Raw genomic sequence first — 20,448 nt, 5'->3', positions numbered from 1 at the left:
TTACACCAAAAATTAATGTTTTTTTGGTTTATAAAAGACATAAGAGACTGTAACTAAGAAAGACTTACTAACTTTGAATCACCTGGAAGCTGATAGGTTAAAGTTATTGCTTTCTTTGTGTTGCAAATGGAAAAATGACATAGTATGAAACAGCCATATCAAACTTTGAATAAGTCCTTTCATGATCATATCTGTACATATTGGCCAGATACGAAATTTGTTCCCAGAACTATGTCATTTGGAAGCACTTAAGACACAATGGGATTGGTGCATTCTGCATGTTGGAAGCAAAGGATTTTTTTTTTTTTGAAAAGGAACAAAAGAGTAGACATGAGACAATACAAACAATTCAGAGGCAGGCTTACAGTACTTCTCAAAGCATTTTTCAAAGTCAAAAGCTTGAAAACCCATCATCTGCAGGACTGAAACTATCCAATCTTCAAATTTATCTAAAGACAAAGCTATTATACATCTTTAGCTAAGATGACCTGAGGCACAACCCTGAAGGTTAAAGTCTGGCATTTAATGTCCCGTTGGAGAGCTAGTATCTTGCTTTCTGAGTGAGCTCACAGAGTAAATTGCATATGACTTAACACAGGTGAGAAATATAAGACATTTGCTTGTATGTGTCCATATCTATGTTGATGCATATCTCATGGTTCTTTGACTTGTTTAATTGAGAAGTTTTTCTGATTCAGAGCCTGGAAAGCTTGTTTTCAGAGTGCTGACAGACACGACCTGACAAGCAGAGACCTTTTTGTCAAACTGGAGGCATCAGAGCGATGAAAGGTTTTGCCTGAAATATGGATATGCATGGCAATACCTCCCCACCCCACCCCCCAAGTCCAATCTTCATCTTCCCTTTTATTCTGCACTCATGTCAAAGCTTTCTTGTGCTTTGCGCTAATACCACCTTCCCACAGAGGAGACGTATTTTTGCTTTAAATAGCACAGACCAGAAAAGCATTTATGTTAGAGCAATTCATCCCAGCCTAAGCTGAGACTGGGGCCCCACTGTGACATGTGCTGTGCAAACACATAGCGAGAGACACATCTGTGTATCACTCTAAAGAAACACAATAGACAAACGAGAGCAAGGGAGATGTGATATTGTCAGCCTATTGTCAGCCCTGTTGTACTATGGTGGGCACAGACAGAGGGACTTTGGTGACTCTGCAGAGGAAGCCTGATGCCAGAGACTGAATATCAAAGATCAATTTTTCTTGGTTTTCTCCTGTCTTACTTGATAAGTCATAGATGATAAAAGGCGTGTCCTTATGGTACATTTTATACTCTTCTGAATCAGATAAAGCAAGGTTCAAATATGCTCTTATTACACAGGTGAAATCTGGAAGATACTGCAACTTTCTGGACTCGGGAACAGCCTGAAGCCCAGGGTTCTCCAAGATCCAACATCTCACACTGGTGTCCTTGCCTGACCTCCAGCTGCATTTGTGGTGTACATTACCACGATCCTTGAAGGTGGGGGGGTGCTATCTAGAGAGGTTCATGGCCATCATGTCACATGTCATGACTACAAAGACAGATGGTCATCAGACTAGGAGCAAACAGAAGCTGCCAAGCCCAGAAACGTGTGCCAGGATCTATCGACATGTCAAGCAATCATTTTAAAGTGTAGGCTTGCAAGGCTCGTGAGTCACCACAGTGTTGGCTCTAATGTTGTTTCTACAAGTGATTCATGTGGATAGGTGATTAAGATATCTTTAAATTTGGCCTGAGGGAAGGTCTTTTACAGCAGTTTGGTCACAGTAAAAACCAAAAGGCCAAAAGCAAGTCCCTCAGTATTGTAGATCTACACCGGGGATTAAATGTGCTGAATACTGTATCTTTATAGCCGAAATTCTGCAGCAGCTTTTTCTTAATCTGCGCTTTTCTTTTTTAATACCACATGTCTATAAAATAAAAAGCTATTTTAAGCTGCTTGTGTTTTATTGTCTTCAAATTTTCAGGCTCCAGTACTGGTAGCACCAATCGCATTACAAAATTTGCCTGAGAAAAATAAGGAAGTTTGGACATTTGGGTTGGAAACAAGGGGGTTTGGTAGGTGGAAGGGACAGAGGCAATTTGTAGCAGAAGGAGTGTTAGCAGATCTGAAAAAAATGGATAGTCTACATACTGCTTCATGAGGGAGAAGGGGAAATTGAGCCCAACTTTCGACTTCTCAGAACTGGACTGTATAGAGGAAATTTGGTCTTCCAAAGGAATATCGGATTTCCGTTCCTATCACCCTGTTACTCTTAGAAGAGAGCCCACAAGAAAGAGATGGACAATAAAGTAGTTGTTCTTTTAAAGGGAAATTATTTCCGTGAGTCATCTTCTGCTGTTGCACTTATGAATATTGCCTCCTTTGAGGTGTTGTCTGAAGATTCAGCAGTATTATATAATATACGGGCAATACATGGAATGAAGTCACATCTCTCATGCCAATGTTTTGTCCTGTTAAATTACAGACTGTTTGCCAGTGCAACCACTAATAGCGGTTAGTGATTCAGTAATCATATTTTAGTATTGCAAGTGTCAGAACAAGGTATAGTACAACATCCTGCAATGCTGTATTAATATCATAACATATTACTATATTGGTATAGCTCCTCTCATGTCAAATGATTCCTGTTAAGCTGATTTTCTTTTTTAACATTTTGCATCATGTGACAAAGCTTAAAATATGATTGCTAAAGCACTACTATTAGGGTACAGCTGCACTGGTAAGTACTCCGTGCTTTAAAAGAACAAAACATTGGCATGAGAGATGTGACTTCATTCCACATACTGCACGGATGCTATTTCCAGAGCATGGAAGCAGGCATCCTCCTGCTCTGTGACATTAATATAACCTGTCTACTTGTTTCACAGCACTTTATAATATGGTGAAATTATTTTGTTCTAATGTTGCTATTCATCAAAAAAATCAAAAGTGGAGTGGTGGGGAGGCTGGAAAAAATTTCATGTATAGCATATGATCAAGAACAGCCTCTATGGGCATGTAATGAAGTGCTGCAACACCAGAAAACCAAATCTCCTTGAGAGAAAATGTATTACAAGGACACATGCTAAGAGCAGTCTGCCCCTATGTATATACAGTTATTAAAATATGTGTGAAAACACACATATACACAAGAGTTTATCTTAGCTTGTCATTGTTATCCGACCTATTATTCACAGGCCTGTATATCATATTTTTATGTCTGTCACGTTAGTTTTAAATAACTCTAATCCCCAATCCAATTAAAGATATCACCTCAAAGCAGATCATTTTATTTCCTCTGAGAAAAGATGCAGACTTATTATTCAGTTTAGTAAAGCAACCACTGCCAAACTGACCTTCATTTTATCTCAGACACTTTCATCTTATCACCTTCCTTTTCTATGGCATACAACTTTCAGATGTGTACCTGGTGTGTTAGATCAAATCAAAGTTTCCACTGGAGAGGCGTTCCTTTACATTGAAACTTGCAAATCCATTTTTACTCCCACATGCAGGATCTTAATTAAAGCAGATCAAAAAATTTTCTGGTGTTTTTTATAATACAAAATGATGTGCTATCTAAGTACATTTTTCTTTGCTCTTTCTTGGAATGATTTTTGTTTAGAAACATCTCTGTGATACATTGTACTCCATTAAAAGGAGATGTTCTAAAACCAGACAGAATATTGCTTGTTTAGCACCTCTTGTTAAGAAGCATCATATACATTAGACCCAGTGCATTCAGCTGAGCTTTTGCTGTCTTACACTGTCTTTCCATAATACAATTTTCATCTAGACCCACTGTTCACCTCCATTCTAGCAGTCTGCTAAGTGATGTATAATTAGATTTTTTCCCTTACATCCAATGCCATAAATGTGCTTTGAAAAGAAAAATCTCTGTGTGATGTACTGTGAAACTTCCATGTATTGAACCTTGTGGCTTCCTTGGTGGAAGATTTTATTCCGTAGTAATTTTGTGCGCATGAATCAATTATACTTAAAGCAAAGCAATCTAAAGTAGCTGATAACCAACTTTGGGATGTAAGGAGCTAATCCTGTGTAACATCCTGAGGGCATAGGATTAACCTACACTATCTTTTTTTCATGCATTTCATTCTGAAGCATTCTGAAGAAAACAGGTTTCCAGGCCTCGGTATTCTGATGGACTCTGTTATAGATACTATAAAAAAGTGAGATATCGTAAATCTTTTTTCTGCATAGAGACTGAAGAGAAGACTAAGATACAAGTCCCTTCTCTGAAGTGTTTTTACAGTATTCAGGCCCTGTTGTGCTCCTAGGGCATGTGAATTTTTTGCTCTGTGAAATTCAAAAAGAAGAGAAAAATGAGAAAATGCAAATTCATGACTCTTCCTCCTTTTATAGCTGCCTGTGGTGCATTCAGTGGGAAATTCCAGAATAAATTCTGGTTTTGAAAACTATTCTGTTTGATGCAAGAATTCACTGCCTCTGGTGACAAACTCCTTCTAAGTCTACATTAGCTTCAGAGCATGTTTCTTTAAAAAAAAATCGTTTATGAGGATAAGGCTGCTGAGAATGGCTTTCCTTTCAGAAATACGGAATTTTATATGTTAATTAAAATATTTTTAAAAATTATTATGTAGTTTTGTCTATATTTGCCTTTAGCTTGCATTACCAGAATAAGATCCTTTAAAAAACTGCCTAGACTGTTGGTATAACCAACATCTTCACTGTGAATTATATGGTAATATTAAGCATCCAGTCTTTTCAAAAATTCAAATACTGCCATTTTATTCAAGATTACATGCTTTTGTGTGCAAGTGTTGTACCTTGGTCTTTTAAAATTAAAACTCATTTACTTGAGTTGCTCGTAATACTCACTTGCAGTTTGTTGCAGCAGATTTCCATTGTGTTACTATGCCAATTTTTTCCACTGGCTTATTGTTTTATTTACATTATGTTTCTCCTTTTAGTATTTTTGTTTATGTCTTTATTAAATCACAAACTGTGCTGCTTAAATTTCGCCTCAAGTGATACTTTTTCATTACAAAGTGATTTAAACAGGTGGCCAAGAAGGCCAAAGGCATCCTGGCCTGTATCAGAAACAGTGTGGACAGCAGGAGTAGGGAGGTGATCGTGCCCCTGTACTCCGCGCTGGTGAGGCCGCACCTCGAATCCTGTGTTCAGTTTTGGGCCCCTCACTACAAGAAGGACACTGAGGTGCTGGAGCGTGTCCAGAGAAGGGCGACGGAGCTGGTGAGGGGTCTGGAGCAGAAGTCTGATGAGGAGCGGCTGAGGGAACTGGGGTTGTTCATTCTGGAGAAGAGGAGGCTGAGGGGAGACCTCATCGCTCTCTACAACTACCTGAAAGGGGGTTGTGGTGAGGTGGGTGTTGGTCTCTTCTCCCAAGTAACTAGTGACAGGACGAGAGGAAATGGCCTCAAGTTGCACCAGAGGAGGTTTAGACTGGATATTAGGAAAAATTTCTTCACTGAAAGGGCTGTCAGACACTGGAACAGGCTGCCCAAGGAGGTGGTTGAGTCACCATCCCTGGAGGTATTTAAAAGATGTGTGGATGAGGCACTTAGAGACATGGTTTAACGGTGGACTTAGCAGGGTTAGGTTTACGGCTGGACTTGATGATCTTAAAGGTGTTTTCCAAGCTAAATGATTTTATGATTCTATGATTCTATGATTCTGTTCTATGATTCCATGACTCTAAACCACACACAAATAAGGTTTGTACATATAGCAATACACCGTACTGAGTGCATTCACTCAAATGGATAACATTAGCCAAGGAAACAATTTAAAAGACACAGAAAAGTCAGAAATCAAGTGCTAAACTGGCAGTTCTGAATGAAGAAATGAAAGCTTTTCCCTGTCTTCAATGTCTTTCAGTAGTGTTTGGATATTTAATCATTGGAAATCATCGCCATTCTTATTGAAAAATATTTGGGAAAGTGAAGATTCTCCTTCTCTGCCAGACAGTTTATATTTCTTTTATGCTCTTAAGCATAGATATTCCAGTTTTCTCATTTGGTTCCATAATTTGGGTGGATGTAAGTGCCTGCTTACCCTCAGCTCTGGTTCATGTTGGGTGTTTCACTGACAGCAATTCATGGGAAGGATCAGGCCTTCTGTTCCTGTGATTTTCAGCCTCTCAGCATGTAGTCATTATGTTTAAAAAGAAATCTTACTGTCGCGTTAACCAAAACATAAACAACTTTACCTCCCCATAACTCAGTGACAAACATACAACCATAAATTTGCTTGCTGCTTTACCTCTTCCCATTGCCATATGTGAGCTACAGTGTCCTATATGGACATCCCTATTGAGTAAAATTCATGGTTTTTTATTCCCTCCGCTTATTTCGTCTTTGAAAAATGAGAAGATTCAATGCAAAGGTGATGCATAGATCTTATCTTTCAGTGCAGGTGTGAGTCACAATGCTCAGCCTAAGCTGTGAGGAAGCCTGCCCTTTGCTGCCTATAACAGCGCATCGCTTTCTCACCTCATTTGAGAAAGATGCTGCTGGAATCGAGAGCTTGGACTAACTTAATGACTATGTCAGTCCTTTTCTCAGAGTAGATATACTAGACCCCAGATACCACATGCAAACTGCTTCCGAAGATTAGCAATTGTTCCTTACACCTCATGGTCCTAATACAAAAATATGCATGAGGAGCTTAGGACAGACATATGGTTTTGCACCTCATCTTGATTCCTACAAAGCAAAATATATTGTGCTTCTAGCACCGTTTCAACAACTCTCTGTATACAGTTTACAACACCTACTGATTCCTGCAAAGCAAAATGTGTTGTGCCACTAGCGGTGTTTCAACAACGTTCCTCTATAAAAACCACAGCAAGAGCTGGCCATCTAGTGGAACAACAATTGCTGCACGCAGTGGACTCTGGCCAAGCAAACACAATGGATGAGCATAGGATATTGAAAGTTCTTAAGGCGGTTGTGTCAATGCAATGAGAACATACTAGTAATAATCACTTGAGCCTTTTGAAGCAGCAGAGCCTCAAATTCATGGAGCCGGTAGCTCACCTGGTAACGTTATTCCACAGTACATCGTTTCTTTTTCAGCGCGCATTTTTTTTAATCTTGTTTTTCTCTTTATCTCTTGAAATTGAATGTTTTATCATTCCATCCCTGTATACAACATGGGAGCAGACTATCTACACAGCAATTTCCGTGCTCCTTGTTGGTTTTGAATTTTCAGTCTGTATTTTTCTTTTAACTCAGACAACCAGTAAATACTTCACTGATTACAGAAAGTGTATTGATTAATTCAGGTGAATTTTTTAGAAGTTACACTCAGCAGTACCATAATGGTTTATAATGGAAATCTATGGACTTTTGATGTATCTTGGCATGATTTGACTTTCAGGAAAAGGAACAATGGTCTGTTTCATGTTAATGAAAGAAAGCTTAAAATGTGGGGAGAACATCTGGAACTTGAAAAGATTTGCAATGAACAGAATAAAATTAAAATAGTAATCCTGTTCCCATCCCCAGTGTATACTAAAGTGCTGCAGTAAATAAGACATTGTTCTGGTTGCTAGTGCAGATGAAAGAAAACTATTTATATGTTATTCTGGCTGAAGAATATAAACTGTGTTTAAAAAGGAGACACAGGAATGTAGTTTCTTTAACTTGTCAGTTAATTGACTCTCTTCTACTATGAACAATGATGTTAGGAGAGGATTCAATGGTATTTTGGTTCACGGATTAGAAAATTAAAATATAAATGTAATTTAGTCTTATGATTATTAAGTGGCTTGGTTCTTCAGGAAATATGGAAAGAGTTGCAAGCAATTCTGTCTAACTGATTAATTGAATCCCATTTAAAAACAATCAAGCAACAATTTGTTTCATGTTCAGTAACAAAATTTTGAGGCCAAAGAAAAGAGACAGGTATTTTCAGTAATGAATTATAACCTTGACCATATGTAGGAGCTCCTTCAAGTGTGACGAAACGATTTCTGGCAGACTACATAGATAAATCCCCATAAAACTCAGTAACATAGAAAGTTTTCATGAATTGTATTAAACTTTTAGGACATATCTCCCAGCTTCATGAAAGAGAAAACGAGCTCTCACTTTTGACATATTCCTGTAAAAATCCTTTGTATATATCTTCTATTGACTTGTGAAATACGGTGTAAAATTAAACATTAGCACAATTACTTTGTTTTTACTCACTGCCAGCATCATGACCTTTATTAAAAAAGGAAGAATTGCCTCTTTAATCTGTATCTGAAAAGACAAGTGCCCATAAAATACAATTTAAAATAGTATTTATATCTCCATTAACTCTGTCTAATTTCTCTTTCTATAATAAAATTCACCCTTAACTGTCAATAGCAGAGCCCAAACACTAATCTGAAGGAGTTCTTTGGAAAGCCTTTGGAAAGGATTACATTGTGTTCCAATTTCCCCTTCTTGTTTCTTTGGAGCCTAGAATACCATTGGCACATGAAGCTGTGATTTTTGCTTTTGTTTCTGTCTTCCCTTAAACACAAGAAATTTAAGTACTTGGTTTTGTTCTGTTATTCCACTCACTTTCTGCTGTAATGTCTGTTTTTACAGCCTGAGCAATAATTCATGTTTCTCCATTGCATTGCTCAGGTATTTGTTCTCCATTGCATTACCTACTATTCATTTGCGTGCTTACCTGTTAGCAGTTCTGTACCAAAATTTCAGTACCTTGTTTGGAATAGGTATACTCTCATCACAAGAAGTATCTGAATACTATTCTATCAATAACTGTGTTTTCTTTCTCCTCACTATCCTTCTTTTCACCACTGATATTCCTTTATGCATTCTTGCATCTTGGTCTATCAGATTTTTTTTTTTAACCAGGTTTGGAAATTAAACCAGTTTCTTTTGACCTTTTCCCCTCACTTCTCAGTTTAAAGCTCTTCTTATCAGCCGTAAAAGCCTTGATGTCAGAAGGCAATTTTCCCAGACAGTCAGATGGAATCCAGCCTTTGAAAATGCTCTTTTAGCAAATGCATCCACTACCTAAGTATTCCCAAACCTGCCTTTAGCACTGATCTTTGAGCCATCTATTGATCATCGTTATGTCATCATACATCCAATCTCCCTCTGTACTGACTAGAAAAAATTTTAGGGCAGTCACTAAAATGGGACACAATTATCTTAAAAGTAAGTTATGATATTCCTAAGTTTTGCATTGCAAAATCAAACTGTTATGAAAGTTTAGTACATCTCCCTATAAAACAGGCAAACTCATTGCTAGTGACATTTATTAACAAATAAACCATGAACTCACAAGTTCTGCATTTGAAAAAACCATGTCCTTCATATAACAAGAAAGGTATGTTTTGATCCATCATTTCAACTGATCTTTGCTTTTTATATCTCAGGTCATCTGTCCTCTATCATTGCCATTACCGACGGCAACCAAAGATTGCCTCAAAACCCTGAAGAAGGGTTTTGGAAGACCTGATTATTTTAGATTTTGGTATGGAAAAACCCTGAGGTTAGATTCTGTTTTGTGTGTTTTAAAAAGGTCTGGGTTCCTGCTGAAGTCTTTCATGTTGAATCATCTCTTTGGAGATGGATCATCTCTTTTTCAGGCTGGATATTAGGAAAAATTTCTTTCCTGAGAGAGTGGTGAGACACTAGAATAAGCTGCCCAGGGAAGTGGTGGAGTCACCATCCCTGGAGGTGTTCAAGGAATGTGTGTATGAGGCATTGTGGGACATGGTTTAATGGGCATGGTGGTGTTAGTGGATGGTTGGACTTGATGATCTTACAGGTCTTTTCCAACCTTAGTGATTCTGTGATTCTGGGATTCTGTGATTCTGGAAGAATGCTTATTCAGGTCACGCCCAAGAAACACAGAAGGTGATATTGAAGCACTGTGGTGACCCTATAACCTTTGTTAGTGGAATGTTTTCTAATTATGATATGACCCCACAAGTGAAAAATATGTTTTTTGTTTCAGCTAGCAGATCACAAAGCAAAGCACAATATGTAGAAAAAGGGGGGCAGGAGAGCCATAACAGCTGTCTCCTTCTGAAAGAAAAAGCGGAAGGGTTAGCTATGTGCCACCAACAGGCAAAGAGGAATTGATGGAGCCTTAGCTTGCAGTAGGACAGCTGAAAGCAGGGGAGAGTAAAGAACCCTTGGCAGTTTTGGAACACTGAACCTAAGCTAGATTTCTTTAAAATCAACAGAAATCTGTGCTAAATACAGGATTCACTGGACTAGGCCCATGATGCCTGCACTCAGAAGAATAATGTCCTTAAAAGCTCATTCGTTTCAGATTTACTCTAGTGTCATTCCACTAATTTCAATAAAGCAATTTTCGATCAGCAATCAGCTATAACCACTTCATGTTAATATAGATTTGACTAGCTAGCTTTCAGGATCTCTCTGTTTCTAGGAAGGACTAAAGCACTTCTATTTTCTTTCCTTAGGCATCCTTTCAAATCTAATTCATATCTGACAAATGAGACAAGAAATCAATAGTATGTAGTATATACCGTATAATGACCTGGAAAGTTCTTAAAATAGCTGTGCTTGCTTCAGAACAGGTATTCAGTATGCGGTATACAATTATTTGGCAGTGCTACGCTTGGCCAAGTTCCACTGAAAATATGGTTCTGTAAAACAGAGGCAGACCAAATGGGATGAATCTGTACGCCCCCATTATTTTTAAGTTGCCTCGCATAATACACAGTCATATACAAATCAGGTTTTATTTTGACCTTTCCCATCATATTTAGGAAAACATGAATGGAGCAATATTGAAAGCTGGGATTGTTCAACTCCTGCAAGTATAAAGATTGTATACTGTGCGTGTACCATATGCTGCACACATTCCCACATCTATGTCCTGAAAGAGATGTTGGCGTCAAGACAGCAGTTTGAGTTTCTCAGGTTTTGGTAGGCTTTCTTACCTCTGCCTTGGCATGCGGATGACTGGCTGTTTATGGCATCTCTTACTAAGGCCAAAAAGCTTGTGAACAGTTCTCTGTGCCTTGAGGAAGAGTTGCTTCATGCTGTTTTCTAGTTGCTCATAGCGACGTTGAAAGTTAGAATCCATTGTCCACAAATGCATTACAGTAGATGTGTTCAGAAAATAATTCATGGGCAGCCTTTTCATAAATAATTTGAATTCATCTGAAAAAAAAAATAGTCTTTAATTATGTAGTTATGGCTATTGTTGCAGCAAAAATTAATTTCTAATTTGTTTCTTCTTGAACTTCTAATTTTTTTTAAACTTGAACTTCTGCAATTTTAGAATTGAACATTTTAGCTCTTTCAAAGTAGAAAGGTAACTACATTTTTAGTGGCAATATTAGAATAAAACCAGCAAAAGTCAATATTTATATAATTTTAAATTGATGTTAAAACAAATACAAGCACTGTCATTATTTCTCAATCTGGATAATATGAAGATTAAATAAGAATCAGAGCTTCTTACCTTCAAATCTAGGATCTGAAAGTAAATACGCATTTAAAGATCAATGTATATTGACTCATTTGGAGAAGGCAGGAAACTGTCTTAAAAGGAGCATATTCCAATACTTAGGAAAGGCAAGTAAATGTGATTTTATAGGCCAGGTCTCTTTTAGACATGTTATTTCATCTGAGACAAGCCATTAAGAATCAGACTTTCAAAAGTATTTACAATTGAAATGGAGCCTTTCAAAGCATTTTACGGTACTTTGACACTTCAAAAATGTCCCCCATATCTTCTTTTTGACTTATGTCCCCATCTCTAAAGTGGTAAAAAGCAGTTCTTAAGTCACAGGATCACTGTTACGGTGAACATCCTATGCTTTGTGATTTGTTCTGGTAGCTCAGTTCACGTAAGATACATAGACTGAATCTTATTAACAGAATTTTATTAATCAATGAGTCTATTTGCATAAGTAGGATAATTTACAAGTTAATTTTTAAGTTTTGAACTTAAATAAACTTCCATTTAAAAGGGCTCTAATTATTGGGGAAAAAAGAGAAAATTAATGCACATGTTTATCCTTTTTCTTTCTTGTTTGCATATATCAGTACGTTTTCCTGTCTGCCCTCCTGCCTGCTGCTACCCTCCCACCCTTCACAATCCATTTTTTCTTTCAGCTTGTTCCTGCACTGAAGTCACTTATCCCACAGTTTGGCTTTCACCCTGCCAGATGCTCCTTTTGGGTAGTCTACACTTCAGTAGGTTATGTGAATGCAATGATCCAACTGACTGAAGTAGCTTCCTGCTTAAAACTAGACTTAATCATAATATTTAACATTGCTATAATTTTAGGTTGCTTGTGGGAGAGGGTTGTTTGGGGAAAACGTCTGCTCACATGAAAGAATACTCCATTAACATCATTGTTTGTAAGTCTTTGGGTTTTAGCTTTAGCTTTGGTTTAGCTTTTTTAACAACATTTTTACACAAAGAAAGCAAAAAATATTTTCTTTTTTATGGGTGGAGAAGAAAGGTCTTTTCTAAATGAGCTAGAGTGACCCTCATCCACATCCTGAGGGACATGGGGCCATGATGAAAAAGAACAGCCCTATTTTGGCATATTTTCTGTGATGGATGAAGATTCATCAGAAGACAAAAGGCATTGAAAGGTCTTCTGGAAGGTAAAAAATGAAAGGCAAGGGGCAAAGGTGATGATTTCATATTTAATAAAGTGCTTTTAATAATTCACCTGGAAGCTCCTTGACAATGTGTTATTCATTTTCTCCTCATGCCTTCCTCTTTGGGTATTAGCTGTCCACGATTGTCCCGTTGAGGAGAGCACAGCTGCCCCTCTGCTGTCCTTGGGTACAAATTAAGGGACTGAGGAAAGGAACTGTTTCCTTATTTTATCAAGTATTTGGAGCCTCTTATCCTTTGCTTTTTCCCTTCCCTAATTTTGTCAAAGAAGTTGGTTCTTATCCTCTGTCCAAAAAGAGTAAGTATCTGTTCCTGGGTTTGTAGCTTAATAATTGGAATTAATAGGAGTATTTAATAAATTCTACATTACCAGATGAGCATCTCTGTTAGTCTTAGTGCAGCTTTGGGAAAACCAGTTCCCTGTTTTCCCCTTCCCAAGTGACAATTATATCTTTGTCTCCTCACACTACACTTCCCAGTCCTCGCTTCCCTTCAAGGCTTGCACAGATGCTGTGAGAGAGGGTTACGTCTGGTTTGTCTAAAGGAGGCACAGTCCCATTGGCTTGGTAGAGCCTTCCAAGCCTGAAGAGTGCATTTTCAAATTTAACAAACTGGTAGTAAAAAAAAAAAAAAGAAAAGAAATTAATAGGAAGTAAGGTTAACTGAACTGTTACAAAGTATGTCCTTTGGCAAAGAGCAGATGTGCAGTTTGTATAAATCAGCCAAGCTCTACTGACTTCAGAGGAGTGTACTAATACACCTAGGGACGATCAGATCCAAAAGCCACATTCCTGACTACCTGTTTTAATCGCTAACTTCTCATTTCCCTTCTGTTCTTCTGAGACACTGGTATATCAACTTAAATTCAGTTTCATGAAGCCAAAAATAAACCCAAATCCCTGAGGAGATAATATACTCGGAAGATGCCTTTTCGGTTTTCATATTGCCATAATAACTTATTTAAGAAACGTTGTCAATTTGCTGTCCTTTGCACAATGGCAATAAGCTCTACAGCTAACAACTAATTGGATGCAGTGTTTAGAAGTGATAAGGAGGGTTTACACTCCTTAACTCGCAATGCAAAAGCATTTCTAATAAGAAAATGCTTCTTTTTCTCCCTGTAACAAACATCATCTCTGACTAACCCTGTGCCCTGTATGATCATGCTAATGAGCACCATAATGCAGGTAAAAGAGAGACAGAGATAAAATGAGCATGGTTACATAGTGCATTCTGCAAAAAAAAGAGAAGAAAAGATAATGTACTCATATCTTAAACAGACACATTTCATGATCTGTGAAACTACAACATGAGCTCCTATCACTGAGAGATGATTAAACTATTACACTCTAATCAACACATTGTACCAGCCATTCCTGAGGATTAACAGCCAGTATTACAGTGCTGGGGGCCATAGAAATTGATACTTTTAAAACATGATACTCGATACTACATATGATATGATTTCAGCACTTCCTCATTTATTTGTAGCACATGCAATACCAGTTTTTCCTATTCTTAACTAATTGCAAATAACAGGGAAAAATGTAAAACATCATATGCAGTGGCTGATCAAACAAGTTTATTTAACTTTCATCTTATGGCTGGTCATGTCTGTTTTTCACTTCACCCTTTCTGCAAGGTAAATCTTCCTTGTATTAACGCTGTCTAGAGATTGAAATGACAAACCATATTTCAGTAGCAAAGAATAAATGAAAAATATCACAATGGGAGCAAACATTATTGCTGAAATCAGATGAATATCAGACATATTTCGGCTGTAAGAAATACGTAGAGCTACTTAGCTTGTAACTTGGATTCTCGGTGGTATTCAGTAACAGAGCAGGGCTCGATGCTGAATACAATGCTTAACATTCTGCATATAGAACTAGCAAAGACCAGAAAAATTCAGTAAGCCTCATCAAGGGATTTGACAATGCTCTGCTACGAGGAAGAAAGGTGCCTGCTTTGTGTTGGAAGAGAACAGGACGCCTGATTTCTCTGCTACAAACGTTTTGCATATCCCTGATATTTTGAATTACAAGATCTGTACAAGACTATCACACCTACAAGACCACGGCACACTTTGTTGTCGTTTCAGCTAAGGCTTAGTGTTTTTGGGAACTTTTCCAGGCTATCAAAATGTCTTGTGTTAGCTTGTTTGCTAAGATCCTCCCTTTTGGAGGATCTTTAGAAGCATCTTGGAAGTCAACGGATTTATACCAGCTTGGGAATTCAGAACACCAGGTTAATAACGGTAACACAGGCTAACGTCTGACTGTGCAATGTAATGCTGACAATATTAACATGCCACATGGTATCACTGCACTTTCTTCTCTTATTTTCTTTAATTTAAACAGAGCAAGTCCATGACTGAGCTTTCAAACTGTCGTTCCTAAAATTTATTTTAAATTATATAGTCACTGTTTCCCCAGTCAATGCAACAGAGATTATTTCTAGTCTATGGGTGTCAGAATCAGAGCGATTTCCTCCTCACAGCCCAAGACATATTCTGTGTAAAGGCAGAAAACAAGCTCAGCTTCTGCAGGCAAGATCACATGAGCAGGAGGATAAAAGAATAGCTCCTTTAAGCCATAGCTTGTGTCTAGGGAGGTCTCAGTAATGTACTTTACGGAAGATCAAAATTCCTGAGTCCCCTGGTAAACAGGAAAATTCAAATTTGACATGGATTTCTAACAAAGAAAAACAATACACACAGTTTTGGTTTTTTTTTTTTTCTTTTCCTATTGGCTCTGTATTCAGGCTGAAATGAATGACAGCATACGTGTACATGTGAAGAAATTAAGTGAGGGGACAATCTACATGCAGTTTAGGAGAATGTAAAGCAGAACACAGTTTGAAAATAACCTGCATTTGGTGATACGTTAAGAAAGAAATTGTTTCACAAGAAAGTAAACTAAGAGAAACATCAGCCATCTTCTCTCAGGCTCTAGAAATTACTGTTTCTGGGGAGCTGACATTCCAACAAATTTCATTCCGTCGTTTAATTTAATGTCATATTCTGACGAGCCCTTTTACCCAAAATGAAATGATTTAATCTTATGACATCAAAACCTTTAGTATTAGAAATTGCAACATAATGTTTCAGTAAATATATAGTGCTGTCTAATTGTGGATTGCATATTCTAACCTAAACTTAATTTAAATTTTTTTATCAATATTCAGATATGGAAAAAGCAATGATATTTTCTAAGCAAAGGCAGCCTGACAATAACTGAAAAAGTATTTTGCCTGGCCAGTTTAAGAATCCTTTCTTGACTAAAATATACTATTGACAACAGGCTTATATATAGTCTATGTATTTTCTAAAATTAATAAGAATTTGGACTGTAGCAGTTTTTCCATTTAATGAAGCTCAATAAAAGTATGTCTGTAGGAGAAAACCCCTTTCTACATCATGTTATCATGTCAAAATCTACGATTAGACAGCAATTGAAATGGGCTGTTTTGTCATTTCTCTAAATGATGCTTTAAGGAAACATTTTTCTCCCTTATTTATCTAAGAATAACAATACAAAATCTTTGGCAAACTCTGTAGCGAATGAAACGGTGTATGTTCATTGGTTTGATTGACAGAATTTGTGACACTTCACCTTGTCTGTAAAATCTATGCATCTGTCATTTGTACATATGCCCTTTTTTTCCTATCAAGCTCCTTAACATGCTCTAAACATATTAAAATTCTGCCATCACAGTCTAGAAGTGTATAATACCTCATGTAAAAACTGTTCTGCTTTGGCTCTAACAAAATGTTACAGTGGGCTTAAGGCAAATTGGCAAAAATCAACTAGTATTTAACAAGTAAGGGTGTGATACTATATGCCTGAACAAAAAAATTATGTAGTCTGACATGCTAGTCCAAATGAGAGCATTTCATACGATTTCAAAATTAGCTGAAGTGAATTCATTTTCTACAATGCATTTCATCTTTTCTCATTCTTATAATGAGAATTACTTGCAAATGACCAGTGCTTTTTATAAACCACTACTACTTTGGGACGCTGTCTCTCTTCTTAAACCATGATAGGCTCAGGCTTGATGTGACCTTGGGTGGTCTCTAGTCCAACCTCTTGCTCCAAGCAGGTCATTTCTGACATCAGACCAGGCTGCTCAGGTTTTGGACCAGTCGGGTCTTGGAAACTGCTGTGAATGAAGACAGCAGAACCTCTCTGGGTAACCTAGACTCAACTGCCCACATGGAGAAAAAGTTTCTCCGTATCTCCAGTCTAAACCTCTCTTGTTTTAGTTTATGCCTGGCTCTGTCTTCTCTATCCCCTCCCTGCAGACAAGGTCTCTGCTTTGAGTCCCCCAAAGCCTCCATGCCCAAGGCTGACCAAGCCCTCCTCCCATGGCCTCTCCTCCCAGGGCAGGTGCTCCAGCCCCAGCTGCTCTGGGGACATCACTGACCATGTTCCAGTTTGCCAATGCCTCTCCTGTACTGTGGAGCCCAAAACTGGATGCAGTATCTGAATGTGGTCTAACAAATACTAAGACAAATCCCCTCCTTGATCTCCTCCTGGTCATGCTCCTGTTCCTACCACCAAGGATGCTGCTGCCCTTGGTGCTGTCAAGACATTACGTGCTCCCCTCCGCTCGCTGCCCCAAGAACTTTCCTGCAGAGCTGTTCCTGGCCAGGCAGGTCCAGCCTGGATCACTGCTGGGGCTTTGCCTGCCCAGGGCAGGGCTTTGCATTTGTCCTTGTTGAACTTCATCAGGATCCTGTTGTTCCATTTCCACCAGCCTGTCCAGGTCCCCCTGGATGGCAGCCCTGTTCCTGAGCATACCACCTGGTTCCCATCCCCCTCCCTCAAATTGGTATCATCTGCAAACTTGATGAGAGTGCACTTCATTGCTTCCTCCAGGTCACTGCTAAAGAAAGTAAACAGAGCAAGTCCTGGAATAGACCCTTGCTGTATTCCGCTTGCCACTGGTCTTCAGGTAGGATATATGACCCACTAACCCTACTCTCTGTCTCCCCCAATATTCTGGTATCCAAGATACAGTGGTCTGGATGGAAGGACAAATAGATGGGTAACAACCCAGTTGCATGGCCAGATTTCATGTCTAGAGTCTTGCTAAAAGTGAGGTAAATGACATCCATTGCTCTTCCCTCATCCATAAATCAGCATTTTATCATAGAAAGAATGAGGTGGGTCAGACAGGATTTACCCAGTCACCATCTTCTCCCTCATGTCCCTTGTGCTAGCTTAACCCTGGCTGGCTGCTCTGCCTGCTGACAGCTGCTCTGTCACTCCCCCTCCTCAACTGGACAGGGTGAGAAAATAAGACGAAAAAGCTCATGGGTTGAGACAAGGACAGGGAGATCGCTTACCAGTTACTGACAGGGGCAAAACTGACTCAGCTTGGGGAAGATTAATTTATTGCCAATTAAAAACAGAGTAGGATAGTGAGAAAAAAAAAGACAAAACTAAAAACACCTTCCCCCCAGCCTTTCCTTCTTCCAAGGCTCAACTTCACTCCTTACATTCCCAACTCTTCTATGTCCTCTTCCCCAAGAACAGTGCAGGGGGATGGAGAACAGGGATTGCAGTCAGTTCATAAGACTTCATTTCTGCCACGCCTTCCTCCTCATGCTGTTCCTCTACTCCAGCATGGGGTCCCTCCCACAGGATACAGTCCTTCACGAACTGCTCCAGCACGGATCCTTCCCACAGGGCACCGTCCTTCAAGAACACACTGTTCCAGCATGAGTCCCCCACAGGCCACAGGTCCTGCCAGAAAACCTGCTCCTGCCTGGGCTCCTCCTCACGGGCTGCAGCTTCCTTCAGGGTATCTCCACCTGCTGCGGGGTGGGGTCCTCCATGGGCTACAGTGTGGACATCTGCTCCACCGTGGTCCTCCATGGGCTGCAGGGGGACAACCTGCTTCACCATGGTCTTCTCCACAGACTGCAGGGGAATCTCTGCTCCGGCACCGGGAGCACCTCCTCCTCCTCCTTCTTCACCAATCTTGGTGTCTGCAGGGCTGTTTCTCTCACATTTTCTCCCTCCTCTCTCTCCCAGCTGCTGTGCAGTGTTTTTTATCCTTTCTTAATATGCTGTCACAGAGGTGCCACCAGTGTCACTGATAGGCTCAGCTTTTGGCAGCGGTCAGTCTGTTTTGGAGCTGGCTGGCACTGGCTCTGTCCAACACAGTGGTGTCTTCTCAAAACAGGCCACCCCTGCAGCCCTCCCCCCCCGCTACCAACACCTTGCTACATAAACCCGATGCATGTCCAGAAATGTGGTCCAAGAGTACCCATCCATGATTTTCCCAGGGACCAAAGTGAAGTTGATCAATCAGTAGTTCCCTGGATCACCCTTTCAGACTTTTTTGAGGATTGGCATAATATTTGCCTTTTTCCAGTCATCAGGGATCTTCCCCAGTCTCCATGATCTTTCAAAACTAACAGAGAGAGAAGCCTTACAGGGTTATCATCCAGCTCTCTCAAAACCCACAGATACAGTCTGTTGAATCCCACGGACTATCATGGGTCAAGTTCTCCCAAATAACCCTTGATTCCACTATTACTCATGGCTGGTAGCTCCTCTCCCCCTTGAATCACCTTACTAAGCTCAAGAACCTGGGATATTTGCTGGTGGAGACTGAGGACAAAGAAGGTGTTGAGTACCTCTACCTTATCTGTTTATGCTGAAACAAATAAATCACTAAATCACTCAACCTATTCAGCAGCAGGCTTACATTTCCTTGTTCAATCTTTCACCACTAAGGCAACTATAGAAGCTTTTCTTGTTGCTTTTGGCATCCCTTGCAAGCATTGGTTCTAGGTTTTCTTACCACCATGTCTAAATGTCTGGGCCATGTTTCTTAATTTTTCCTTGGTAGCCTGTCCTTGTTTGCACCTCCTCTATGCTGCCTTTTTGCTTTGGAACTCTGTCGTGAGTTCCCTGTTTAGCAAAGCTGGTTCCCCAGTATATCTACGTGTTTTGCTGAGTGTCAGGATGGACAGTTCTTATGCTTGGAGGATGCTGTCCTTAAAACCTGGCCAGCTTTCCAGAGCTCCTCTGTCTTCAGAGCTACCTCAGAGGCAATACCACCTACCAGTTCCCAGAATTAGGTGAAGACTGCTTTTGTGAAGCCCAGGTCTACTTTCTGTTGCTCTCCTTACCCACTTCTTCCCAGATCCTGACCACCACTATTTCATGACCTCTACACCAAGGTTGCCATTGATTATCCCATCCCCAAACAGCACTTCCTTGTTAGGGAATAGCCAGTCCAGCTCTGTGTCACTCCTGTTGATCCATCCAGTATCTGTATCAAGATGTTATTCCTGACACCCTCTAAAAACCTCCTTGACTGCTTATGTCCCACAGTGTTCGCTTTTCAGCAAATGTCAGGGAGGTTAAAGTTCTCCACAAGAAGCAAGGTCTGTGATCCAGACGTATCCTTGAGTTTCTTAAGGAAAGCTTCATCCACTTCCTCATGTTGACCGGATGGTCTGTACCACACTCCCACCACAATGTCACCCTTGCTGGCCTCTCCTCTGACCCTGACCCACAAGCTCTCATCCCTGTTGTCCATCCCACAGCAGAGCTCCATACATCCGAGATACTCCTTAATATAGAGGGCAACTACCCTCCTCATCATCCCTGCCTGTCTTTCCTGATGAACTTGTATCCATCCTTCACAGTATCGCAGCCAGGCAAGCTGTCCCACCCTGTCTCTGCTATCCTAGAAGTGTTGTACCTCCGTGACCGCATGTAGAGTTCTGGTTCATTCTACTCATTTCACAGGTTGAGTGCATTTGAGTAGGCATACTTGAGGTGGATTTCCATTTGCCCTGTTTCATCATT

At 39.6% G+C, this 20,448-nt stretch overlaps 1 protein-coding gene across 2 annotated transcripts in view; it reads right to left on the bottom strand.

Annotated features, from left to right (window-relative positions):
- The window catches only part of BRINP3 (BMP/retinoic acid inducible neural specific 3), a 208,011-nt gene that overhangs the window by 30,425 nt on the left and 157,138 nt on the right, over positions 1–20,448 (bottom strand). For both annotated transcript variants that reach the window (XM_059822127.1, XM_059822128.1), the window contains one exon: positions 10,914–11,136. In XM_059822127.1, the coding sequence (XP_059678110.1) occupies positions 10,914–11,136 (223 nt within the window). The remainder of the gene's footprint in view (positions 1–10,913; positions 11,137–20,448) is intronic.

Source organism: Gavia stellata, chromosome 10 (assembly GCF_030936135.1).
Source record: "Gavia stellata isolate bGavSte3 chromosome 10, bGavSte3.hap2, whole genome shotgun sequence".
NCBI lineage: Eukaryota > Metazoa > Chordata > Aves > Gaviiformes > Gaviidae > Gavia > Gavia stellata.
The sequence above is the reverse complement of the archived record's forward strand: the minus strand, read 5'-3'. Positions and strand labels throughout refer to the sequence as shown.